Source organism: Pogoniulus pusillus, chromosome 14 (genome assembly GCF_015220805.1).
Source record: "Pogoniulus pusillus isolate bPogPus1 chromosome 14, bPogPus1.pri, whole genome shotgun sequence".
Lineage (NCBI taxonomy): Eukaryota > Metazoa > Chordata > Aves > Piciformes > Lybiidae > Pogoniulus > Pogoniulus pusillus.
The window spans coordinates 8,979,874-9,007,120 of record NC_087277.1 but is presented as its reverse complement, the minus strand read 5'-3'; the positions used below and the strand labels follow the sequence as shown (position 1 = coordinate 9,007,120).

At 43.9% G+C, this 27,247-nt stretch overlaps 1 protein-coding gene across 1 annotated transcript; it reads left to right on the top strand.

Annotated features, from left to right (window-relative positions):
- The first annotated feature begins 9,355 nt into the window (after nt 1-9,355).
- Nucleotides 9,356-26,997, top strand: HAS2 (hyaluronan synthase 2). The gene is made up of 4 exons (XM_064153954.1): nt 9,356-9,467; nt 18,298-18,924; nt 23,306-23,407; nt 25,484-26,997. The coding sequence occupies exons 2-4, from the start codon at nt 18,298-18,300 to the stop codon at nt 26,411-26,413; spliced, it is 1,659 nt and encodes a 552-aa protein (XP_064010024.1). The 5' UTR covers nt 9,356-9,467; the 3' UTR covers nt 26,414-26,997.
- The last annotated feature ends 250 nt before the right edge of the window (nt 26,998-27,247 follow it).

Sequence of the window (27,247 nt, the reverse complement as noted above, 5' to 3'; positions counted from 1 at the left end):
CTAGCAGAAATACAGAGGCTTTTAATGCATCTGTGCTAAAAGGCCTCACATCTGCTGTCATCTGGAATTTGCCAAGTGTTTGCTGTGTGTATGCAGGATTGGATATGATTAGTTTGTGCTGCATACTCAGCCATCATATCTGAAGTGAGTCACACAGCATATGCTAAATCCAAACCAGTACAAAAAAGAAAATCCCCCCCAAATGTTAAAGGATTTACACTGAGATATAGATTAGCATGGTCTGAATGTGTCAGCCATTTGACTGGGTCAAATGTGGGGCTGGAAAAATCTTAAACTGCTGTAACTCGAGTCAAAGCAATCCTATGTCTACTATATTATGATGTCTCTGTCTGTCCCACTACATGAAGTTCATTAGAGTCTGCCAGCTGGTTCTGAAGGGTCATGTTATGGTTTCTGTTCTAATGACTGGGCTGGCTCTCCCTGGTGTGGTGCAGTACCCATATCCTGATATGCTGTCAGATGAGGGTATTGAAAAGGGAAAAAAGAACAAAAACCCTTTCTTGACCTCGGAAAGCTGAGACCACTGTGGGTGATATTAAATGTTGCAGGACAGAGCTCTCTCCAGTAAGACCTTGCAAACCGGGGACTTGAGCGTGTCCAGAGAAGGGCGAAGAGGCTGGGGAGAGGCCTTGAGCACAGCCCTACGAGGAGAGGCTGAGGGAGCTGGGATTGGTTACCCTGGAGAAGAGGAGGCTCAGGGGTGACCTTATTGCTGTCTACAACTACCTGAGGGGTGGTTGTGGCCAGGAGGAGGTTGCTCTCTTCTCTCAGGTGGCCAGCATCAGAACAAGAGGACACAGCCTCAGGCTGTGCCAGGGGAGATTTAGGCTGGAGGTGAGGAGAAAGTTCTTCACTGAGAGAGTCATTGGACACTGGAATGGGCTGCCCAGGGAGGTGGTGGAGTCGCCGTCCCTGGGGCTGTTCAAGGCAGGATTGGATGTGGCACTTGGTGCCATGGTCTAGCCTTGAGCTCTGTGGTAAAGGGTTGGACTTGATGATCTGTGAGGTCTCTTCCAATCCTAATAATACTGTGATACTGTGATGTCCATCAGGACCCTGATTTACAGCTGAATGGCAGCTAGAGGGTAGCAAATTTTTACCACTGGTCACAGAACATGAGTATTTGCAGAATAACTTCAGTGACAATGCCAGAACATTATGCTAAATTGTGTGTTTGCCTGCAGAGACCATAGTGTGAGAGGCAGTCATTTAGTCCAAAGGTTAACAAAATCGGTGTGAAAGGTATATATAATCTCTAGGAGCAGGCACATGCCAGAAACACTAAAGACAGTTTAAGAGCCATGTCAATGTTGTGTCCTCCAGCCACAGTGGGGAAAAGGCACTCACTAAAACATAGGAAGATGTGATGGAGGATGCAGCCCCTGACATTTCGTGATTCTGTGATGCCCCTTTAGCCATGAAACTCCTTTAAGAGTCAGTCCACAGCATGACACACCAGCTCTGAATAACCTTCTGTAGGAAACTGTTGTCTTCTACTGACTATGGAAAGATCTTGGGAAAACCACCCAGCCTTTCCACGCACTCCCTACATGCCCTAACGCACTGTTCCCAGCTTCAGAGGGTCAAAGACACAGTGGCTGCTTGTAGCCTGCAGTGGGGACACTGGAGTGGTAAGGCTGACAGCTCTCTCTGGCAGGTGAATGTGGAAGTTCTTGCTTCTTCTCATGCCATTGTTTCCATGCCTATGTCTACCTGGAGGATTTCCACTTCCTGTGAATGGTGGTGGAAAGCCTTTGCCCCACCATAGGCCAGACAGTCAATATCACTTCAGACTGCAGCAAGCAGCAGCAGAAAAAGCTGTACTCTGCATTGGGGCACAGTAGCACCATAATTCACTGATAACTCTGATATGCCACCTACTCCTGTGGCTCCACTCCAGGAAAAGGCCCTCATTGACAAGGCTTCAGTCTGACCATAGGCATGAAAGAGAAGTGTCTTTAGAACCTGTCCAACATTCTCAGTAAAATCCAGTATCTCAAACAGCTTGGCTGTCTTACAATGCAACTCAGACCACACACCAAGAAAACCCATGAAGACCATAGAGTTCCACAAACTAGGACATGTGCAACCTCCCCACAGCCTAACACCATATCGCAGGCAAGAAAACATATGGGCAAATCCCATATGGGCAGCAAGTGATAGTTAGTGTTGTTATATAAGACATTGCCATAGACAAGCACGTTGGGTCCCACATTGTGAGCCACCCTTTGCTGGTAGTGTGTGAACATCACAGACATATTGCACAGACACACTACTTGGCAGCCAGCTGGGAAACACACAGCATCCCACAAGTGTTAGGCTCACTCCTGGCTTTTTATCTACTTTTGATAGAAAATGATAGCTACTGCTCTGACATGAGACTTCCAGAGAAAGGAAGAAGAGATACATGTGCCCTTTGATTTCTAGCAATTTTTCCTTCAGAAAGGGCAGAAAATGTGCCTGCAAGTTGTGTGAGTGCAGCTGCCTCCCTTGGGGTCTCCTGGGGCAGCTGTGCTCAGATGCCTGCAGGATGGTGACCCATCTCTCACTGAGCTGGTGACAGGAGGGATGGGTTGTCAGTTTAATAGTATTCTCTTTCCGACTACTGATCTGCAACATGAATCATGTTGTTGGGATGTGAGCAAGAGACCACATAATTATTTATGTCAAGTGGCAAGTCTGGGTGAACTGGTTGGTAAATACCATCAAGAGACAAAAGAGCAGCCTAAAAATCAATAAAAGGGGTATTCTGAGCTCCTGCCTGAATCTTATACACCAAAGGGAAGTCTCACTTGGATTCTTTGGTTGGGTTTTTTGGTGGTTTGCATTTTTTTTGAGAGGTGGGTTGTTTTGGTTGGTTGATTGGTTTGGTTGGTTGGATTTGGGTTTGGTTTTGGTTGCTTTTTGTTTGTTTTTTTTTTTTTCCAGTTAATGAAATTTCCATTTCAATGAAAATTGACATTATATGAAAACTGAGATTTCATTTCACATCATAGAATCATAGAATCAACCAGGTTGGAAGAGACCTCCAAGATCATCCAGGCCAAACCATCACCCAGCCCTATCCAGTCAACTAGACCATGGCACTGAGTGCCTCATCATTGTTACTATTGTTGTTGTTGTTGCTGTCATTATTACTACACACCTGAGAGGATTCAGGCCCCTGGGTCTTCATACCCATGTGGCAGCTAAGGATGACTGCACTGCCTCAGCTGCAACCCCAAAAAATCAGTCTGGCAGAGGCCAGAGAAATGCTGCAATCAGGCTACACCACTTCAGTGCCCTTCTTGCCTAGGCAGCACAGCCACTGATAAAGGCACTACCTCCAACCACTGTGCTGTTGGGTGTAAACCCCACCATTCTATCCAGTTTCTCCATCCCACAGCAGCTGGGAATGTACAGGAGTATGTCCCCATTCTGTGAGTATCATGTTAGAGATGAGAGTCCTGACATCCTGCCAGGTGGGAACTCATCCCCTTCAGGGAGGGCCAGGCTCTCCAGCCTGGTCAGGATCAGCCCTGTCAGGAGCTTGATAGCAGTGAAATAGCATGGATGAACATGTGCCATCCTTAAGCTGCCTGGCTTTGGTGAGCTTAATTTACTAGCACAGTCATTTGTAGCTCTGTCTTCCAATTGCACATGCTCCTTGTTTAATGTGGAGTCACCTATGGACCCTACACAGACTGCAGTGATGCTATTTACAAATAGCATTGAGTTTTCTAAGCTGAGCTCTCACTACTGTCACATTAGGCTATTAAGTATGCAATTAAGTAATTGCTCTTAAATTATACTTCACAAAGGTGACCTTTAACTCACTTTCTCTTCTACTCCATGCTGATTACACTTTAAAACTCATTACTTCAAACCGTCCTGAAAGGCATTTTTCTGACAATCACAGTCTATTCTGGCCAAGAGTTCTGGACACATCCAAATGTGCATGGTGTGTTTCTAGTTTTAACTTGGCTGCTATTAACTTCTAAATGTTGCTTCAAGTAATGGCTTTCTCTGCTATATGAAAGAGAAACTGTTGGAAAGTTTCAGTTTTGTGAGAGTGATTTAATTTTAAAGGCCAGTGGTTTTCTGCAGATCCTGTAAAGTTACACTTATAAATAACCTTAGATTTAAATGCTTAGAACAGTAGCAGCCTCTAAAATGGTTCTCTATATAGTTAAAACTACCACACAGTTTTAAGTCTGTCTTCACTCAGTCTTCAGAAGTCTCAAAAACCGTCTCTTGAAACCTGCAAGTGGATCCTCAGTTGCCATAAAATTGTAATTCAGGGTATGAATCAGCTTAAATTTATACCTTTATCACTCTCTGTAACTCTCCTACTTCTACCAGAATTTGCTACATGTGGAAAGAGATGTGAAACACATCTGATGTCTCAGTCTGGTTGGTAGTTTCATGCAGTTTAAGGATGAAAGAACATGCTAGATTGTTTACTCTAACATCCTCATTATGGTAATTCATTCAATTATTCTTGTACTGGGTACTGAACTAAAATGTAGCTTCCAAAAAAAGCATTCAGGGTATCTCAAAACATAGGAATCTACCACTCCATCATTCAGACAACTGATAAAGAAAGCTCACTGTTAAATGTGCCTCATGTCTAGCTTGAATATGTCTTCCCTACACTTCATTGTTACATGAAAAAGACTCTTATTAACCACCATTTTCTTATTGTCAAGACAACTGTGCATTGCAATCAGTTTTATTCTTGCTTTTCTTTTTGCTAAGCTCTTCACAGTAGCTGATCTGTAGTAAGAGCCTGTGTAGATCCTTACCTTAGAGAAGATGCAAGAGAAGAACCCTTCAGAAGTGGATGAGTTCAGTCAACTCAGCTTTGCTGAGAGATCAGCCCTGTTCATATTTTCTCTGCAGCAGTGATACCAAGGACATTGTTTAGAACAGCCCTGGTGCAGCTGTCACCAGCTGCTGATTTCTACCTGAGAACAGCCCCATTCTTCTCACCTTGGGCACCTAGCTCATACATGTGTGTAGGAGATGGCTTTCATGCTTTGAGGCTGTTGAACACAGATTGGCTCACTGAAGCAATCACTTAAGCACTGAAAACTCTATTGGTCCAAGGAGCAGATTGCTTGAGCAGGAAGAAGTTCTTCACCATGAAGGTGAAGAGACACTGAAACAGGTTGCCCAGGGAGGTAGTGGAAGCCCCATTCGTGGAGATCTTTAAGGCCAGGCTGGATAGGTCTCTGAGCAACCTGATCTAGTGTGAGGTGTCCTTGCTCATGGCAGGGTGCTTGGAACTAGATGATCCTTGAGGTACCTTCCAGCCCTGACAATTGTATGGTTCTATGAATGATGGATAGGAGGGAAGGATTATCACAAATAAGAATAATAGAAAAGATCTGGGAGGAAAAGTGCACATGGAGCCATCCTCTCAGGATACAAGCAAGTATTCAATAGTTGTTGGAGGCAACTAACATGCTATCAATACATTGCTTAATTTGCTCTCTGATAATCAATTTATTTGACCATAACCTGGGTCAAACTCACCCCAAAGTATCATTTGTCTGATCTCTGTCAAACAAACCCTTGACTTCAGTAGAAAATGAAGACAGGTTAGTTCATTGAGATTGTTCTCCTACTGCTGGTGATCAGCTATGCCTGTGGAGAGTGACAACCAAGAAGTTTCTTTTCTCCACTACTTGCAATTATAAATCCCAGTTAGAAAACCTGATTTTTTTATAATGGTAACCATGTAGACATAACATAACATATAAACATAGATGTGATATACTTTCAATGAAACACATCTACATCTGTTTTCTATAGCACTGCGTGGATTTGCATTAATCATATCCTCCTACTTTTAATTCCTTTCTGGTAGGCAAACCTATCTCCAGCGACCTACATTTATCCCAGTTGCTCTGAACGCACAAACACAACATGAGCTATGGCTGAAAAGGAAGTAGCTGTGGCCATAAGAGACTCACTGCTCCCATTATGTCATTTTCTAAAGGGAAGTTTCACAGTGATTTAAGTGCTGCTATTGCTGCTCCTGTAATACAAGCAGGACACAAGGATTTGCATCTTACCAGACTCTTTCTCTTGATCCTTGTTCAAACCTAAAGACCATGGGATTAAGTGATGGGACAGTACTTCAGAGGAGATATGCAGCCTGCAAATGTAAGCTATTAAAAGGTGTAAAATAAAAACAAATTAAAAACTCATTCCTAACAAACACACATTTGGGAAGTTGTGCAGGACATCCATGTCCCTGACCAAGACAAGGCAAACAAGTGCCCAAGGAGTTTGAGAGAGGCTGACCACAACAGCTCCCCAGGTGTGCTAGTTTGAGACTAGCTGGGATATTTTATTGAGAAGAATTAGATTATAGGCTGTGGAAAGGAAACAGTGGTGATGCCTACTTCACTCATAGGCTTGCTAAGATGTATAAAAACAAGAACACAAACATAGAGAACAGAGCTGCTCTCTGGATTTGGCTGCCTCACTTCTCTCTCTAACTTGTTGTCTCTGTAACTAATCCATCTTCTTCCTAGCCCCCTTGGCCAATTCTCCAAACTCACCTTGAACATAAGGCAAAGTCTGGGATAAGGTAGAGGGGTGGAAAGGAGGTGGAAGGTTGGTTGGGAGCCCCTCCTGGGGACTCTGTTTTCTGGGAGTGGTGTTGTTTTTCTGTATTACCTTTTAAACTTTGTATATTACTGTCTGTAGCTGTAGATATTGTAAATACCTGCTTGTATGTTGTGCTAAGCTGTAAATATAAATCTTCATTCCTTAGTTTCCAGTTTGGCTGAGTCTAGTCTGAGTGATTTTATGAGTGGGGAGGGTGGGGAATACCCAAACCATCACAGCAAAGCAAAGCTTTGGGGGGCTAGCCACATTCAAGGATGAACCTGGGACACCTGTGGTACAACTTAATCCTCTTCCGCTTCTGGCAGCACCAGAGAAAGTCTGACATCAGGAAATCATACTTTTAGAACTCACACCGACATTGAGGACTTGGTTATGTGTATGATGGTAGCTGAGCTTGGTGATAGCTCTTTGCCTGGCTGAGTGAAAAATGTTTGTCATGTTATAAGCAGGTTTACACTAGATGTTTGGGTGGTAGAAGACTAACGTGGACAGGGCGTTCAGCAGACTTCTTGACACCCCTCTACTCTCTGGCTCTGCTTGGAGCAGGCACTACCACTTGCCCCTTGCCTGATGAGAGTAACATGCTGGGCCCTGTAGCAAGGGCTTGTGAAATACATCATTTAGAGGTGGTTGGGGCACGTGAACAGCGCTGCGCAGGGAGGAAGGCCTGAAAGCCCTGTTATACATCACACTTGCTAATCCATGATGTATATTCAATGACACTCCAAACCATCATAAACCACACTGTGTCCTAAAACACTTGTCCTGCCTTCTCCCTGCAGCAAATTACATGTTCTTACTTTTTTGCTGCTCCTTCTATCCAACAAGTGTTTTAAAATCTGGACTGGGTCTCCTGACATAGGGATGGGAACAGGAAGAAGGCAAGAATCAGCAGCCAAAAGCAGGAGGAGGGTGGGACAACTGCTTTCCCTGGCATGGGCAGGTGAAAACAGTCCTAAAACTCTGACTTAATCTATGGCCATATTTGTTATTTGAGGCAGATCGATTTCTCTAAGACTTCAGCTTCCGTGCACATCCTAAAGCCACCTTCGCTTTGGTGGTGAGTGAGCACAGCTGAAAATCTGATCACTTTTCCCAGGTACCAAAAACCCCTCTCCTGTCTAGGTAATCACCGGCTTTAACCACATATTGCACACAAGGAAGTCGCCTGTGCACTGCCAGGTTTTCAGGTGTGCGCAGTAACTCGGCAAACAGTCACTCCTGGGTTTCCCAACGGTACCTTGACACGGTCGCCTTTGTGGGCTCGTTGCCTCCAAGCAGCGACCTTTGCGATCGCTGAGAAAGCAGTACGGGAGAACGAGAAGCTGATCCCCTCCTCCCCATCCTTCCCGGAGTCCCTCCCAGGGCACGGCGAGACGGAGCAGTGCCCAGCCGGGCTCCGCCCGCCCAGCCGCGCTCCGCAGCTCACGGCCGGGCTCCGTGCGGCTCCGCTCACTTCAACAGTGCCACCTAGTGCCCTTGTGAAGAATCGCTTCCAGGGGACACGGGAACTCCACAGCGGGGGAATCCGCCTCTAAGGCAGCGGAGTCACAAAGGCGAGGAACCCCTTACTGGCCGCCGGGGGGTTGCTGGTAACTGCTGCTGACCCTAGCTGGCTGGAAGCTATCAGCAGAGCACGGAGTGCAAAATAAAATGGTTTAAAACTAAAATCACGGGAAAGGGGAAAAAAAACCCCACACCCACCCAACCAACCAAACGACAATTTCCCAGTTTTCAAATTGTCTGCCGTGTTTGCTGGCTTTTAACATAAACGACACGGGTATTAATGCCAGGGGGAGCTTCCGAGAGTGAATGGGTAAAACAGGACTGGAAACCGAAAAGTTCATCCATTCATAGAAGCAATTCTCTTATTAATAAAAACCAGCAGCAGCCGAAGAGTGGCTGTGGGAGGGACCAGTCTCACACTCCAAGCCTTGAGATGTAGGGAGTGGGCAAAGTAGGGGTGTCCCCCCCCCCCAGTTGTGGGGCATAAAGAGAAAAATAGGTGGTGGCAAGACATTACGTATTGCATTTCTCTGCTAAATTTGCAACTCAGCTAACAATTTCTGACGCTGAAAGGGTCCTTGGCTAAGATCATTTCAATGGGCAGGGTTGGTTTCTTTTTTTTTTTCCCTCCTTACAGGAGTTCCTCCCCTCCCTCTTCCCTCCGCCTATTAAAACAACTCAAGTCTCACTTGTTAAAAGACCCCATAACGTGGAGGAGGCAGAAAAGCAGCAGCAGGAAAGAAAAAGACGTCTGGAAAATATTACCCGTTTGCTGCTGTTGCTGCTCAGAAACCTCATTGAAACAGTTACTTGGTCAGCAAGGCATCACCAAAGAGACTTCATCTGATGCTGCACATCTCAAACTTTCAGACGCTGCCTTACAACTTCTGCAAGCTCCTGGCTAGCCGGGTTTGAAATAAGATCTTCAGCTTCGACCACGAGAAACTAATTCCTAATTTATTGCTTTAAACTTTTTTAAATTACTGTTATTATTATTTGAAAAAAAAAATCCCACAATTTCGAGCTAGAAACTGAAGCAAAGAAAGACAAATACGTGGTAATCGTGAAAACACGTGGGATAAAATGAGTAGGACTGAATAGCCTTAGACAATTATCATTATTATTATTATTATTATTATTATTATTATTATTATTATTATTATTATTATATTATTTCTGAGCGCCTCGATAAGCCCCTAAAGAGCGAGATTTGATCTTTTTACCTCAAACTTGGAAACTGTTCAGCGGGAGCAACGGTACGTGAGACCACACAGCTGGCTGGAGCCCCTCTATGACCAAAGGACAGACGGACAAACAAGGTAGGTGATTTATGACTATGCTTCAGTCTTCTCATGAGCAGAAGACCCTCTCCTTCCATCCCCACTATTAAAGGGAGGGGAAGCTGAAACAGGTCCCAAAAATAGCAGTGGGGCTAGGACAGGATCTTACCGGCTCCACACTACACCTATTCCAGCAATGAATAGGATCGCAGTGAGGATGAATGAGGTTTTCAGCTCCAACCCCTCCTCCGTGTCATCCATTTAAGATGCCGCTGAGCTTTAAAATTTGGGGAAGAAAAAAAAGAAAAACCCAACCAACCACCACCAAAAAACTTCAACCAAACCACCCAAAAGCCCCACTCAAAACCCAGCAACCAAACCCCAATCCAAGCCTAAAATTAAAATAAAATGCACAACAGGTTAGGCAGCCGCTGCATGATCCAGTGGGGGAAGCGAGAGTGTCCAGGCTTCTCCCCAGCCCTTCCCTGCCTCTGCATCCCGGGCAGGGAGCGGGGGGACGTGACAGGAGCAGAGAGAGGGATGGGACTTGAGAAAGAAAGGCGAGGAGGAGGCCAGTGGGATGAGTGTTGAAGTCCCGCCTCGGAGTGGAGAAACCGACGCGAGCGAGCTGCCCGGGCGCCGCGCTGAGCGGAGAGGGCGCTTCCCGAGGGAGGGGCGGGAGAGGCGGTCTGCGGTGGGGCGGGAGCTGCAGGCTTGCCCGCGAACTTCCAGCGCGGCACGCCTGAGCACGGTCCCGCCCCGTCGGGCAGGCCGCCGCGCTCGCCGGCGAGACCCGGGCTGGCGTCCGGCGCCCGGCGGCGGTTGCGGGAACGGGATGGAGAAGGGTCGCGCCGCGGGGCCGCGGTCATGGCGGGCGAAGGCAGCTCCGGCACAGACTCGGCGGGCGACAAAAACCATCCCCGCCGGCCCAGCTGTTGGCGGGGGTCGCGGTTGGCCCGCCACCACCACCGGGCGGGAGGCATCGGGCGGAACCGGCTCAGCCCTCCCCGTGACGTGGCGGCGCGGGGATCCCCCCGGCACCCCGCCTCTGCCCGCTGTGACGCTGCTCTCCGCCCCGCCCCGCTGGCTGCGGCGCCGGGCCGGGGTTCCCCCGCAGGAGCAGCCCCGCGGCCGCGGGTGGGGTCGCGCGTGCTCGGCCGGGGCACGGCGCCGCCTCCTCGGTGTTTGCCCCTCGGGAGGCTGCGGGGCCGCTGGGCTTTGTTTCCGGCTGGCAAGCACGCCGCTGGCCTTCTGCAGACCTCTGTCCCCAACGGCCCTTCCCCGGCACCTGCTCGAGTATCAGCCGATGTCTCTAGGACGCGACTGAAGCCTGGCTCTTGAGACTCTGACAGCCCTCATGTCGTAGACTGCTCTGGGTTGGAAGGGTCTTTAAAGGTCATCCACTCCAACCTCCCTGCAATTGACGGGGACGTCTTCAACTCGATCAGGTTGTTCAGAGCCCCATCCCAATTGGATGTTTGCAGGAATGGGGCATCTGCTGCCGCTCTGGGCAACCCATTCCAAAGTTTCACTACTCCCATTGTAAAAAAATTCTCCCTTATAAATAGTCTAAATCTCCTCTTCTAGTTTAAAACCATTAGCCCTTGTCCTAATGCAAGAGGTCCTGCTTAAAAGGTTGTCCCCATCTTTCTTATAAGCCACTTTAAGTCTTTAAATGAGTCAATAAGGTTTCTTATCTTGCTCAACTCCATAGCCATGCCAGCAAAAAGGGATGAAAGGGACCTTAAAAGCTAGATTACCTCATTTCCCTACTCTGAGAGATGACCCCAATATACTACACTGCACTGTCTAACCCTTACTTTTAGGGCCGGCAGTGATAGCACATCTCCCAAGGTTCCCCTGTGTCATAGCCTTCTTCCTTACAGATCTTTTCTGCGTAGGTACACACACTCTTTTTCTCCAGCACACCTTGTACATATCATGAGTGCCTTGGGTGTTCTTTCTGGAACCAGAAAGATCATTTCATTTGAGGATGATGACAGTGAAATATGTTCTCTTTCCTTGAAACCATAGCAAGGTTAGAGGAGTTTTGTCAGCAAAGTCAGGATTTTATCTCATGCTAGTTTATCTTTCTTCTCCTACAAGCAAGTCTTGAAAGGCAAAGGAAAAGGTCTTCCTGGTGAGAATGCTTTTATGGATTCAGTGGAGTTTACCATGCTTGAGCAGCAAACTCAACTGTTCATATTTATAGTGGAAGCAAATTTGCTGCATTTTTTTTATTGCTCAAGATTAGTGTATAAAGCAGCAATCATTGTGGTGGGATTGGCTAAGTCAAACAAGATATGGCCTGTGCTTTATAAACACATTGCAAGATAATAAACAATGAACACCAAATAAATACTTATTTGCTGGTGTAAGGCATGGAGCAGTCAGTCTTATGCCAAAAGCACCACAGACTTCATAACTAGCAACTGGAAAACATTTCCAAGCTAGATTTTTGTTTAACCACCATCTAAAATATCTGGGCACAAATTCTATTATTTATTTCTTAAAGCATTTGTCTGGGTTTGTTAGGTCATTTTTGCTTTGTTTTAATTAATTTCATAACTACTGTATCACTATATGAGAGACAAATCCAACCCATTCCATGCTGGTTACTTAAACCTATAGGAGACTAAATTTGATCAGCTCAATATCCATTGACTAGACAGGAGATTCTTGATTTGATGATCAAAGCCTGTGCGTGCAGATAGAGATTGCCATCATTACTAATCCTGTTTTTCTACATTAAACCTCACCCCAGAGTTAATTTTAGTCTTATGTGAGCCCTTTGCAGGAGATCAATGGCCTGATGAAATCTGGAACTGATAAATAACCAAAAGCACCAGCTTTGGTAACTGCTATAGTAAAGATGTATAGATGGAACATAACTTTTCAGTTTCCTCTCTGCAGGCTGTAAAATAGAAGAAGTCTGGACAGCTATTTTATGCTTGTAATTAATGTGTACCTGGAGTCACTTGTACTTCAAAGGTATTTTGCCACAAAATAAGGCTAATAATGGATCTAACTGTTGACTAACCCTCAGATACTGTTTGCATGTGTGTAAGACCACATACAGTATGTCAGACTGTGTGTGTACACACTCACACCTGCACTCAGACATGTTTGTATCGTGGAAGCAGCTGCTTTGTTGAAGCACATGCTGTTCTCACCAGTGAGGTGTGTTTTTAAGGCTCACAAAAGATGGTACTCTTCTGTTGCTTGTGTCCAAAATCGCCTCAGCAGCTGTACACACTTAATCTTCGTGTGGTTTATGCTGACAGCCTCACTGATTTCAGACATACAGCTGAGCTGATAGTTGTATGCTTATTGTAGCTAAATCCCTACTGACCTTGCTCACCTTTCAGGTGAATATAGACAATGAAAATCGGAAGCAGTTTGTTGGTTTGGTTGGTTTGTCTTTTGGGGGTTTGGGTTGGGTTTATTTGGTGTGGGTTGGTTTTTTTTTTCTTTTGTCATTGTTTTGGAATTTTTGTGGAGTTTTGTTTGGCTTTGTTTTGATTTGTTTTGGTTTTGAGAAAAAAAGAAGTCGATAGACCTAGAGAACCAGTTGGTTCCATATCACACCAGAAAGAGTGACATTACAAGTATCAATAATCTAAGCCTTTGTGTGATTGTGATTCCCATTTTACAGGTAAGAAGGCTGAGACAAAGGGAGGTGAATTGCAACACTAGGGACAAAATCCAAGCTCTCTGAGTCCTGGCTCACTCTTAGGTTCCCTAATGTAAGAAGTGCAGTGGTTAAGCAACAACCCATCTGATGATCTTAACAAGGGAGATGAATCTCTGTGAGAAATGTCTCAAATATATGCCTACATTTTGGCATGAGTATCCCAAAAAGAGCAGCTTCACAGGAAAAGATTTTTTTTTTTCACACCTGCATTAGAGAACTGCAAGATGAATCATTCACTGATTTCCCTCCTAAGCAAAATAATGAAGTGCATCCTTACCTTTAATGACGTGCTGACATGCTTTGCTGAATCCAAAGCCTCAGCACTTCCGTTTCAGAGGACCATGACTACTAGACATTCAAGAGTTCAGCTTCTATACAGGCATGTAAAAGTGAGACAGTTTCAAAGGTTTACAGTGGTCAGCATTTCTGGGTGCAACAAAGATTTGTGAAGTCTGATGTATAAATCAGAGATTGGTTTGTTATCAATTTATTTTGAATCAGGGGTGTGCTATTGAAGCCAGTGCTACAAGTACCCCCCTTTCCAACCAAATTGCTTGGGCTTGTATTGCAAAGTAATTGCTGGGCAGACAAACTAGATTCTTTCTGAATTCAGCTAATTGCAAGATGTACACCCAGAGCACACAATTCAGCTTCTAGTGGGCTTCCAACCCACAGGGTTTTACTAAACTTAGTTCAGAGTAAAATATGAAAATATATGAAGGGTTGAGGTAGGCCCTCAGCACCAGGATCTGCTCTCTTTGCAGATGTGTTCTTGTATTATTAGACTATTTACTGATGTGGTCATAGCCCTAGGAGTCTAGAAAGGCACAGCTCTTTTGAACCTTTAGAGGTGAAGTGGGCAAAGTTGGCATATTTGTGATTGAACCTTTACTGTTTTCTCCTGGACAAACACTGACTTTTGCAGTGAAAGTTGTGGGTTTTTTTTTAAATACATCTGCAGATGTTTGGAATTAATAAGTGCTAGGTCATTTGAACAACCCTCCAAATCATTGTTTTTATGTATGAACTTCCTGTGTTTCCCCCTCTTGCTTTTTAATCTTCTGGGGGAAACCTGGCCAGAAGCACTACATGGCAATATGAGGGCTGTAAAAGGGAGGTGACCTCTGAAACAGACTGTGTAGTGTGCTGCATCCCATGTGTTGCAAGCAAATCTAACTTCAGTTTGACTTGCAGTCAGTTCCATGTCCTGTATCAGCAGATGTCAGGGACCATATGATTGCTTCGTTAGCAGCTACACAATGCCTATTGCAGAATATGTGAACAGTCTGCAGGTAATACTGATGTGTTTAAATACCATTACATAGAGCTTTTCTGGATATGTATTTACCTTTATTCTCTTTATTACTCTCCTGATGTTATGCTAACAAATTAAGCTTCCTTCCCCTCCCCCCCCCAACCATGTGCTCTTTACCTTGTTACATGGAAAAGGGATGAACTATCTCTGGGTCCTGTTTCTCTCAGAGATGCATGAAAGCTGATAAATAACCATATGGAGTAACTGTGATATATGATCTTGGAGTGGGGAAAAGGTGATACTTACCATGGAACTTAACAGGCTTCTTTGCTGAATAAAAATGCAGTCCAAAGCAGGACATAGGAACCTGCTGAATTTCCATCCAACATTTAAATCTTACTATAGTTAGATCTTTGTACCATAACTTCAGTTAAATGCTAGACTTTTTCAGACTCAATCATATTTTGCTATGTTTCCCTTCTGTGCAGCCGCTAAAATATACTGAGGACTGTTTGGTGAATATGCCACTGAATCACACAGCATTAGGATTTAGCATATGGCTTTCATATTCTATAGCTACTAGTTAGTACTGACCAGCTCCATGGAAATTAACAGCTGCAAGATCATGACAACAATTTGCTGCGACTGTGTAACCTGTCTACATGCCCATCTTGTGCATACAGACCTTGAGCCTGTTCACTAGAGGCTGTGTTCAGCGCTGCAGGGTTAAGTGAAGATGGAGCAGAATTAGCAGTGCTGCCTCAGGCTTCCTGTGCAGTAGTACATGAGTGGCATAGGCAACATAGCCAGTGCAATTTTACTGCCTTCTAGGAATGTCCTCCAGGTCTGATGCAAAGCACTGGATCCTTCATCTTCTTTCACTTCTAAATAGCTTTCACTGTTAAAATAATAACAACAACCACAAATACTGCAGGTACTATCTTCCTCTTTACAGAACTGACTAAAATCTGTCTGACCTTAAAATCTCTGCTGCAGCTATTCCCTACCCACAGTGCTAGTATTTGACTCAGCAGTTAATTTTTGGTCCCAGACTTGTACAAGCATCATTTTCTTTTAACTTCTTGGCTCACTTATTCAAGAAGGGTGGAGAGTTTTTGGCTTCTTTGCCATTGTTTGGGCACATTCACGTTGATAAAGATCAGTTCTGCTGGGCAAGCTATCAATAGCTCACGTGTTAAAGCTTGAGCAATTTTTTCCAGACTTTCCCTGAGATTCAGTCAGTTAAAAGACTATACATAAAAACCTCAATTGCACTTACAAAGGGGAAGGTTTCTTTGATGAAAGCCAGGAATTTAGATCAAAACACAGTTTATTTTCCCAAGGTTGATAGTGAAAGGATAGAAAAAAACATACTGTTTTATTAAGACCAGAAATCCATTTCTAGATCTTAAAAGACCAGGTTTTGCAAGGGAGGGAAGCTGTACTGTAATGACAAATTAGAGAACTTTTACTTCTTTTTAAACCACCTTTAGTGTGTGACTACTTCAGAGGAAGAGAAAAGCAATAGCAAATTAATATAAAAGAAGACAGGTACAGTCAGTCGAATGAAAAAGGCTTCAGCTCTTCAACTGAATCCTATGAGTTTTTACTTGTACAAGTGGTTCATTTATTTCAGCCATGTAATTCTCAGTGTAGGCAGCTTTTGACCTCTACTGACTAGTAAAGATATTTGGCAGGCAAAAGAAAATTCTGACAGGAAAAGAGAAATTAGAAATCCGAATATAACTTCACCATTAATGAAACATTTACCTTAATGTTTGTGACCTGTGTGCTTGAGGGATTAGTAAACACACAGGTCATTTGACTTCAAGGTAATCTAGAAGGGATCTGTTGCTTAATCTGTTTTCTGAAGTGAATCTATTTTGAGCACTGAGCTTTAACTCACCCATATGGGTGGTAAGAATAAACTCTCTTTTATTAGGTTTCTTTGTGACCCCTGTTGTGAAAGACTTTCAGATAGGCCAGAGAAGGGATGGTCCCTTTTGGTGGACGATTACAGCACCTGTCAGAGCCCAGCCATAAGTATTCAAGGAAGTCTTAGAGATAGGGTCCAATTTCTTTAACAGTGTCTCCAAATATATATTTAAGAGACTTCCTCCAGTCTTGAAACTTAAGACCCTAAATAGCCAGTGGAAAAAAAAAAAGCATAGTCTTTGTAACCTCAGACTTTATACTTGCCTGGTTTATTTTTATTTTGTAAGTGATTCTGTGCTGACTTTTTTGTTTTCCAAGCCTGTAAATTTTCAGACAGAAATATAATTGATGACAGCTATACTGCTGCAGCTTGGTAGCATTTTTTGCCAAGAAAGAGTTAAAGGCATATGTGATGTAAGGAAGTGCTGTTCCAGCTGCAGCTTTGGCCAACAGATGGTGAAACAAACATGATCAGCAGACAAGCAGCAGGGGAAATATGAATAATAGAAAGAAAACACAAATATTAAGTCCATTACTCTGAGGGGGCCTTAATTCATCAAAATATTCAAGCGTGAGCTTTAGATTCAATGACTTACAATAATAGAATCATAGAATCATAGAATTAACCAGGTTGGAAGAGACCTCCAAGATCATCCAGGCCAACCTATCACCCAGCCCTAACCAATCAACTAGACCATGGCACTAAGTGCCTCATCCAGGCTTTTCTTGAAGACCCCCAGGGACGGTGCCTCCACCACCTCCCTGGGCAGCTTATTCCAATGGGAAATCACTCTCTCTGTGAAGAACTTCTTCCTAATATCCAGCCTATACCTACCCTGGCACAACTTGAGACTGTGTCCCCTTGTTCTATTGGGGACACAGTCTCAAGTTGTGCCAGGGTAGGTATAGGCTATTGGGGACACAGTCTCAAGTTGTGCAATGTACTTGCTGGTTTAGCCACCGATAGTGTCCTTAATATCAAGTGCCTCGACTGACAGAAACATTGTAGTTAACCTTCCAGTAGTTCTGAGAAAGCTGTTGCATAAAATGGTTAATGTGATTGTCGACAAAAAGCAGTTAGGTACCAAGCATTCTGCCAGCCTGCATTGTTTGCCTCAAGAATATTGGAGCACCCTCCATGCCAGCCAGCTCCTCAATAGCCCAGAGCTTAAGTGAGAAGACTTTACAACCAGGTAATTGAAATATGCAGAGGGGTCAGGATCAGCTAATGTCGTAATGAATACTGAGTCCCAGGGTGGAGTCTTGGCTCTGTTAAATTAGTGCGTGCTTTAGCCACAGGCTTAATCTCAGTCAAGCTTTAGCCCTATACAACATGCTCACAAGTGCATATAGCTATGTACACAAATGTATGAATAATAGATTTTTGCAATGGTATTGAGAAGAACCTTTTAAAGCAGATGTCAGGTTATATAAATATAAATTATAAATATAGTCATACATCTGTTTAAAAACTTATAAATACATGCAAACATCTGTTTGAAGAATGTCTTTCCAGTATTTCTGCAAACATAACTAAGCGACAGAAACAATTCAGGGCAGGAGGCAGTTATGACACGGATGGAGGATGAGGAGGGGCTGCTCAGACATTCAGCTGTTCTGCTCACCCATGACCATATTGAAGCGAGTAGTGGCCCCAGAGACCCTTTTCCCACACCCTCCAGGATAGTATTGACAGAGTGCAGCAAAGTCCAAGATGACAAAATAAGACCCTGACACAGGCAGCAAGTCCTGCAAAGGCATTAAAATAGTAGAAAACATCTCTGATATATTAAGTGTGTTTCACAGAAGTAGTGCTGCAAAAAGAGGTTAAGTTGGGAAAGATGATGCAGTAAGTTCATGACACAGCCAAAAGCACAGGGTGTATCTGTTGATGTTGAGCTCTATGCTGCAGCCACGTGCACTCATTACAAGGTCTTATATTAGCAAGTGGTGGCACTGCTAAAGGTTTCTGTGCTTCTTTGCAGATGTATTGTGAGAGGTTTATATGCATCCTGAGAATACTTGGAACCACACTCTTTGGGGTGTCCCTCCTGCTAGGAATCACCGCTGCTTACATTGTGGGCTACCAGTTCATCCAAACAGACAACTACTACTTCTCCTTTGGACTCTATGGTGCTATCCTGGCATCACATCTCATCATCCAAAGCCTGTTTGCCTTTCTAGAGCACAGGAAAATGAAGCGGTCGCTAGAGACTCCAATCAAACTGAACAAAACAGTTGCCCTTTGTATTGCTGCCTATCAAGAGGATCCTGACTACTTAAGAAAATGTTTACTTTCTGTGAAAAGATTGACCTACCCTGGAATTAAAGTTGTTATGGTCATTGATGGGAACTCAGAAGACGACGTTTACATGATGGACATTTTTACTGAAATCATGGGTAGGGACAAATCTGCCACTTATATCTGGAGTAATAACTTCCACGATAAAGGTCCGGGCGAGACGGAGGAGTCTCACAGAGAAAGCATGCAACATGTATCTCAGCTGGTCCTGTCCAACAAAAGTGTTTGCATCATGCAGAAATGGGGTGGAAAGAGAGAAGTAATGTACACAGCATTCAAAGCACTGGGGAGAAGCGTGGATTATGTACAGGTAGGTATTAGAGCACCAGGTCAGTGCCAATTCAAACACACTTTGAAAGAAAGCAGCTTTTGTATATTTTGTGCAGCATGTTAGAGGCCATCCTAGTCCCTGATGAACACAGTGCTCCTTTCAGTCTGTTTGGAAACAGCTTGACCGTTAAAAGCTTATTTTGCTACCTTTTAAAATGGTCACAGCCTATCTGTGAATATGTTAAATCTGTGCACCAGCTACTGGAAATATCTGAAACCCTTCCCCAGACTTCAGTACTCCTCCCCGCCCCCCATCCAAATGGTTTTGCTTCAGACAAAGCTAACTGTCTCCTCAAGACCCCATCTCTGGGTCAGGCTTTTGGATAAGGTTTTGTTTTGTGAAGTGGTTAGTGGCCCCATAAGCAAGCAGACAAACTGGATAGGGAATATCTCAGGGCATTGCTTGAGTCTGTAAAAAAGTTGGGGATATACTAAAGGCTTCAAAGGCTGTGCAAAGTATTCAATAAAGGGTCAATGTGCAGCCTTGAAAGAAAGATTTCTTTTTCAGCTAAAGCCTGTAGGAGCTTTTGCTTCATCACTTACAGCTGCATTACCTCACTCACTGCAACTTGGCCTTTAAAACTCTTATGACATTATTCACTTAAAAATTAGTTAGGCTGGGTCCTCTCTCCCTGTTTCCAAAGCAGCAGAGACACATTTCTTTCCAGCTGCCTTGGATCCTGTGAAAAAATTTCTGTGTTTTTGCCTTACACATGGAAGCACTTCTTGCTCCTGCAAACAGCCCTGCTGACTGTGGGAAAGAGAAGAGGTTGTGTGTGGAGGAAGATGAGTGGCATCAGGGTCTCTGACTGGATGCTGATGCCACCTTATCAGTCAAGGCCAGTAAGTCTCATTTGACTAATCTCACCAAATGTGGGATGACATTCCTAATTAATCACCCTTAGCCCTTCCCACCTTCTCTCAACCTCAGATCATCAGTAGCCTCTTCTGGTAGAGCAGCAGCTCTTCATGAGATGCTCAGGGTGGCTACACAAGGAGAACAATTAAGCATTGGATTAATCTCACAAGCAGTGGATTCCCATACAGTGGTCAGTTTGTCAGAGTGCTGGGCCATGTCTTTTAAGCTTTACTATTACCTAGAAAGATTGGACCAGGTGACCCCTTCCAACCTGTTATTCTGTGTTTCTTGGGTGGGTGCCCAGCCTTCTGCAACTGTGTGTGTGTGCATGCTCTGCACAGCACAACATTCACATCCATGTCCAAAGGACATGGAAAGGCTGTCAGGAGCTGGGCTGAGAACATTGAGTCCCTTGCATACAGGCTGGGCAGAAACTGATGACTGCCATGAGCTGCTCTGTTATTGAAGCTGAGAGAGTAAGGCAGAGATTTAAAAACCCTTCCCCTCCTACATCCAAAATTGAAACTGATTTATTCTCTGGAAACATTGAGCCTAAGCTTTCCATTGTCAGCACTTTGGTTCTGTACTGTGAGGGTCTATGATGGGATAAAAGTGCTGGATTTCTTTATTTGCATGGCTTTATAAGCACTTCCACAGAAGTATCAGATTGCAAAGGGAGAAGACAGAGAGGAAACAGATTCATTGCAACTTTCCTCCCTCAGTCCAGCTCTTGAGTTTGTGTGGGGAACCTGGAAAAAGTGTCTCTTTTTTCAACAGTTATAGTATAAACTGAGAAAATGTAAAAGATATTTCTGATCTTTCAGTCAATTAACACTCCTGACCTGACTCAGAAATCCTAATGAATGGGTTAGTGACCAATGCTGCAGGAGGCTGCAGTAATGATTGATGCCACAGTCACACCTGTATTCATATCTGTATCAGAATTGCAGCACCATGATGGCCATGGCTGCTACACAGGGACAGCACAATGCAGCTAAAATGTGACTCTGTTTTATGAATGAATGAAGGTTAAGATACTTCAAATAATTCTTTTGGGCTCCAGGGTAAGTTATTTCAAACAACCCCAACATTTTAGGGGCTAAGAAATCTTCATCAATGATCAAACACTTAAAAAATTGAACTAGTCAGTACTATTGTTCACCCCTGAAAATGTGGTCCTTATGGTTCTTAAAAGACAATTTGAACTTAGGGACAGGCAATCATGAGCAGTCAAACCAATGCAGATAACAAGCTGTTCTAATTAGTGGCATCTTGTTAAACACCTGAAACTGCTAGGAAGGCTTAATTCCATTCTGGAAGATGTTAGGAGTGTGTAAGCATTCTGGTAGAGGAGTTAAACTGGCAGATACTCAAGCAGAACTAATTGGGACAGCCAGTGTGTAATTCATCTTTGGCTTGATGGAGGTACCTGTGTGGACAGTCCAGCACAGCCTGAACTTCTCAGAGCAGCTTGGAGAAACTGCCTTTGGTTATAATATCTGAACAGCTCACTTAAGGCTCAGTGTCCCTTTCATGCAACTCTGTGACCCAAGTCAGTAATTTCTAGGTCACTCAAACCTCATGTGGAAAGATGGCCAATTGCCTTGTGGGCTGTGCTAGGCCTCCCCTGCTTGGGCAGGGCTTGGTATGTTTTATTTGGGTTCCTAAGGGTCTGTCTTTCTTTGGGTGCATCCTCTTTTCACCTGCAAAAACCTCATCTAGACTTGTCCACCGTGCTGGCATGCCCAGGATATGATCAGCCACATCAAGTGACAGGTGCTGGAGGGCAAGCAGAAGGGCTAGGGAGGGAGTATCCCTGCCTAAGCCCTAGGCACTCAGCAAACTACAGTTTCCCTGTGCAAAGCACTCAGCAACAGATCTGTTCAGAAAGGCCCAGTTAAAAATATAGTCATCATTTCCCTTTTTCAGTAGAACTGTTGTGCTCCTTTTCTATCACCAAGAGTTGTCAGTGATGGCAGCTTTCCACCAAAGCTGGAGGCACACCTTGGCTAGGTTAAAACAGTGCTTCTTGGGATGAGTCCTCTGAGGAAAGGAACTGGATGTGTGAAGTGAGATGCTTGCAGATTTTCTCCTGACAGAAATATGAGAGCTTTCATCACTTTTCTCCTCATAGTCCCCTCCAAGCAAGCACGCTGGCAGACACTCAGCTGCATCCCAAACTATGCAGCCTGTCTATCCCAGGTAACATCCCTACTTCTTTCTGCCCCACAGCAGAGCCCAAAAATGTTCTCCTTCTCCTTCCTAGACCCGACATGAAGGTTTCTGCTCCCTTAGAGTGAGAGAGCTCAGGCTGTATGGAAAGGTTGGACAAAATGGCACCAAAAACTAGAACACCTCATATGAGGCCTCACCAGATTCTGACTTAATATATCCTTAATGCAGAACTACTCACTTATGCCCAGTGTACAGGGATAAGCTTAAAGCAGTACAAGAATTTGTATGGCAGGATTCAGTCAGCCAGAGAGGTGTTTCTGGGACAGCCTCCTCTGCTCCAACTTCTGAGCATCTGCAAAATGAGTTTCTGCATGATGGGGGCACTGCTTTCAGCAGCAACAGCTGCAGCAGGGAGACACCCGCTTACTTTGAATAAGCTACAGCTCCTGTCATTCTCCTCCAGGCAAACGAAAGCAGTGCCAGCTGCCTCACAGACTGGTCAGCCTGTCTGAACCCTCCTACTCTCCAGGGGAAAGCCAATTCCTAATGTACACAGTGTTTAGTTGTCTAGGAGTGTTTGTGAGGCTGAAATGCCTTGTGTGTGTGATCTATTTCTGCCCTGGTCTCGTGGAGTGCTGCACTTCAGCCACTTGCTCCTTCTGGCCTTAGATACTTTTAGTAAGAATGCCAGAGGAAAATAGCAAAATAATTTTTATCTATCAAATATCAAATCTCTGCACTACTAATAGCACACGAGGCATCTAAAATTAAAACCTGCTTTGTTCTGGCATCCAAAATACACATCTTACATGAATTGCTAAAGCCTTCTGTGAGTCAAAGAACTATTAGGTTTCTTCCCAGACTCCTAGCTGAATTTTTCTTTTATATAACAAGCGTCTGGAATTTAACTCCTCGCTCTTTCCCTCATATGGCAGTGGGAAGCATTTGACCAGGGTGCTCTAAGCCTGCAGCTGGTACAGGGAAGCCCTGTGTCAGAGCTCAGCAGGAATCCGCCACACACCCACCAATGTTTTCTTGCACTGTAGCGCTGCATCCCTGAGAGCATATCTTACTCAAAGAAGCCAGCCTAGTATGCTAGCAAAGCTGGTACAGAAGAGTGGATTTCATGCACAACCCTAACAGGCACTCCTTTTTTGTTCAGCACCACTCCTTGCTGTCTGATACAAATGGCCTTTAACAGAACTCTCAATGCAAACTCTGAAGGGAGATTTAATTGCATTCAGCATATACAGTTAGAACACATGATTTTTATTCTCTGCTCTAGAGTACTCACCCCATTCTCGGGTTTGTTTCGTCTTACTTGTAGGTCTGTGATTCAGATACAATGCTTGATCCAGCCTCATCAGTGGAGATGGTAAAGGTTTTAGAAGAAGATCCGATGGTTGGAGGAGTTGGAGGTGATGTGCAGGTGAGTACAACAGTTTTCAGATTGACAGAGGAATCACAGCAACCATTTTCATTGAAAGAGATTTCTCTGCCTGGAATATGCTGTGGTACCATTATAGAGGCTTTTGTGAATGATGTCTTAACTCTTTCTCTCTGTTGAAACTCTTATTCTTGGATGTGAGCACTGTATGATATGAACACCCATAGAAAGACAATAAATATTCTCTCTCATAAACGTGAAAAGTGGAACATGACACACTGAAACTTTCAGGACTGTTGCAGCATCTTTCAACATCTGGTTTTCTGAGTAGCTTTTCTTTGGCTCAAAGAACCAAAGAAAAGATATGGGTGAGCAGAGAACTGAGGACAGGTCTCCCAAAGCCAAGTCCAGCACCCTAAGCACTTTAGTTATGTTACTAGAGGCAGCCAAGATTGTTAGGAATAAAAGCCTTTTTGAAATACAATGCACTATGGAATCTGCATCTCTGTGAGAGAGGACAAGAAGCCCAAGTCAGCTGTTTGGATTTCCAACATTGCCAAGTCTGTTTGACAGCTACAGCAAAAGGCTGTCAATTTCTTTTTCTGCTGCCATTTAGAAAGAAAAATACATGTGGATATTGCAGCTGGCTTTAGGATCAGTATCCTGTACTCAGCTGGGCTTTGATGTGTGATGAAGGAGAATGGGCCATCTATATGGTCAACCCCTTATTAATGAATACCTCAGTAGTCAAAATTATTTCAGGCTTGTGGCTCTTAACTCCAGAAATGAAGATTCCCACAGAAGCCTGAATATCCTCGTGGCTCTGAACTGACTATGAATGAGGTTGTCAGACTCACTCTACACCTGTGAGATGCCAGGGATCTGTAAGAAGCACTGGAGGAAGGTGTATGGTTTAAATTACAACAGTGAAGCTTCATAAGCATTTGCAGAGAGAGGATGGAAGGACCTGTGTGCTCTGGAAGGAAAAGTAGCAGAATGAAGCCTCTGGGTATTTTTCCCAATTCACTTTCCAGTATACACCAAATACACCTGAGCAAGGCATGAGCCTATGCCTCAGCCCTGATGCTTCAAAAATGTTCTAGAATTAAATTGAAACAGACACAAGATTGTCCCTTTGCCTTCAGACGGGACCATCAGAGCAAAAGACTAATTCTTCCTGCTTGCAGGGAAATGCTGTCTAGTTGTAGAAGGCAGCAGATTGCCCAGAAAATCCCCACACTAAGAAGGCATCAGTGCAGAGCTGGCACAGCCATCCTGCTACAAATTTGCTTGACACATTCTTCAGCACAAGCTGTGTGCCAAGAACCCAGATGTGAAGACACAGACTTGGGCATCTGCACACACTTGTAACTCCATTGAGTGTTCAGACTCCTAGTGTATATCTACATTGTATTTTAAGCATGCTTTTGAGCTTCAGGTGGTCTTTGGCATATAGAACAGAAATAATGAGACCTTTATGCAGGCCAAAGCAAGACTCTACTCGAAAATCACAGTCAACATAACAGGGCAGGTACTGCAGACATGAATCAGAACAGATTGTTCCTCAAGAGTTCTAATGCCAAATGTAGGGTCCTAGTCCAGGGTCAAAACTTTAGGGCCAGCCTTTTGATGCCAAAAATGTTGTCCAAAGACCACATGCTCAGACTATCACATGTTCTGGTGTAGCTTTTGGAGGGCTGGAAAAAGTTCCAGGAGTCCCTAAGTTGTCTATGGAGTGCAGAGAAGCAGGAGGCCATGCTGGAAACTCCACCACCACTTCTTGGGAGAAACTCAGTCCAGCAGGCCTATAGCTGGGGGTGAAGAGAAGGGAAGAATCAACCAGCAAATAAGTTTCTGGGTGGACAATAGTAAAAATTGTAAAGGAAAAAGATAACATTTCAGTGTAACAGACTTTTGAAGGCTTCATCTTGCCCCTCCTGTCCGTGTTCAGGACTGTACAGATAACTTCTAGATTTGCCATGAGTGACACAGGAGTGACATTCTCCTTGTACTTCAGGCCAGTGGTGCCCTAGTCTCTGCAAATTCCTTATTGAGTCAGTGTGTGCACTTTCTGTCTCAAGAGCTCATCTCAATGAAAACTTCTTGTTTATATTGCAGATTTTGAACAAATACGACTCTTGGATCTCCTTCCTGAGCAGCGTGAGATACTGGATGGCATTTAACATAGAGAGAGCCTGCCAGTCCTACTTTGGCTGTGTACAGTGCATCAGCGGACCTCTGGGGATGTACAGAAACTCTTTACTCCATGAATTTGTGGAAGACTGGTACAATCAAGAATTTATGGGCTCCCAGTGCAGCTTCGGAGATGACAGGCATCTAACTAACAGAGTGCTAAGTTTGGGCTATGCAACAAAATACACAGCTAGATCCAAGTGCCTTACTGAAACACCAATAGAGTATCTCAGGTGGCTGAATCAGCAGACTCGCTGGAGTAAATCCTACTTTAGAGAGTGGCTTTATAATGCAATGTGGTTCCACAAGCACCATTTGTGGATGACCTATGAAGCTGTAATCACTGGATTCTTTCCTTTCTTCCTTATTGCCACAGTCATTCAGCTCTTCTACAGGGGAAAAATCTGGAACATCCTCCTCTTCTTGTTGACAGTTCAGTTAGTGGGCCTGATAAAGTCTTCCTTTGCCAGCTTCCTTAGGGGCAACATTGTCATGGTTTTCATGTCGCTCTACTCAGTGTTGTACATGTCAAGTTTACTGCCAGCAAAGATGTTTGCGATTGCCACAATAAACAAAGCAGGGTGGGGCACGTCAGGAAGAAAAACCATTGTAGTTAATTTTATAGGACTCATTCCAGTCTCCATTTGGTTTACAATCCTCCTAGGTGGCGTGATTTTCACTATCTACAAGGAATCAAAAAAGCCATTTTCTGAGTCAAAACAGACAGTTCTCATCATTGGCACAATACTCTATGCATGTTACTGGGTGATGCTCTTGACTTTGTACCTGGTTCTTATCACCAAATGTGGCAGGCGGAAGAAAGAACAACACTATGACATGGTGCTAGACGTATGATGTTTCCGTGGGGAGTCACCCAGAGAGCTGTAAAGCAACCCAACGACCTTGTAGTATCTGTGTCGTCAGGTGAATGTTGCCAAGGGAAATGGATCATTGCTGCTGGGAATAGGACATTTATATTCCTCTGGGTTCATTTTCATCCTGCCAAAGTAAGAAGAACAAAATGATGAAAAGTGATTTTTTTGTTGTTGTTGTTTGTTTGTTTTCCAAGGGGAAAAGAGGCAAACTGTACATTTTCAACCTGTTCGCAAGAAAATGGGAGAGCTTCTATGTTTATGCACTTTTTCATTGTGCATATGCCTGACAGTGTTACATTCTATATACCTCACTGGTCATGCTTATGTGTGTGGACAGGAAAGAAAGGAGTTTGGAGAATCAAGAAAAGGATCTTATAACCCCTTGACTTATGACCTAATTTATGAGTTTCTCTTTTGTTTTGTTTTGTTTTTATAGTTCTGTTTATAGGAAGGGTCTTTTGTGTTAGGCTGGCAAACATAATGCCAAAGTTAATTTTTTAAGATGCCGTTGGCTGAGCTGTATTTTTATATTATTGTATTATTTTTTTGTGTGTGTATTTTTAAGCCAAGGTTTTGTTTGGTTGGTTTTTTGTTTTGTTTTGTTTTGTTGTTTTTTTTTAATCACATATTTTATATTTTACTATCTGCCAAGAAAAGCTGCCTCCCCCAATGTTTTGTTCTTTAGTCTTTTTAAATATGTGTGGGATTAAAAAAAAAAAAGACAAAACATCATACTTTCTCCCTTCAGATTTGTTCTGAATTTATATTGCTCACAACAGAAAGAATAAAAAGTCTCTCTGCAGTTTTGCAACTG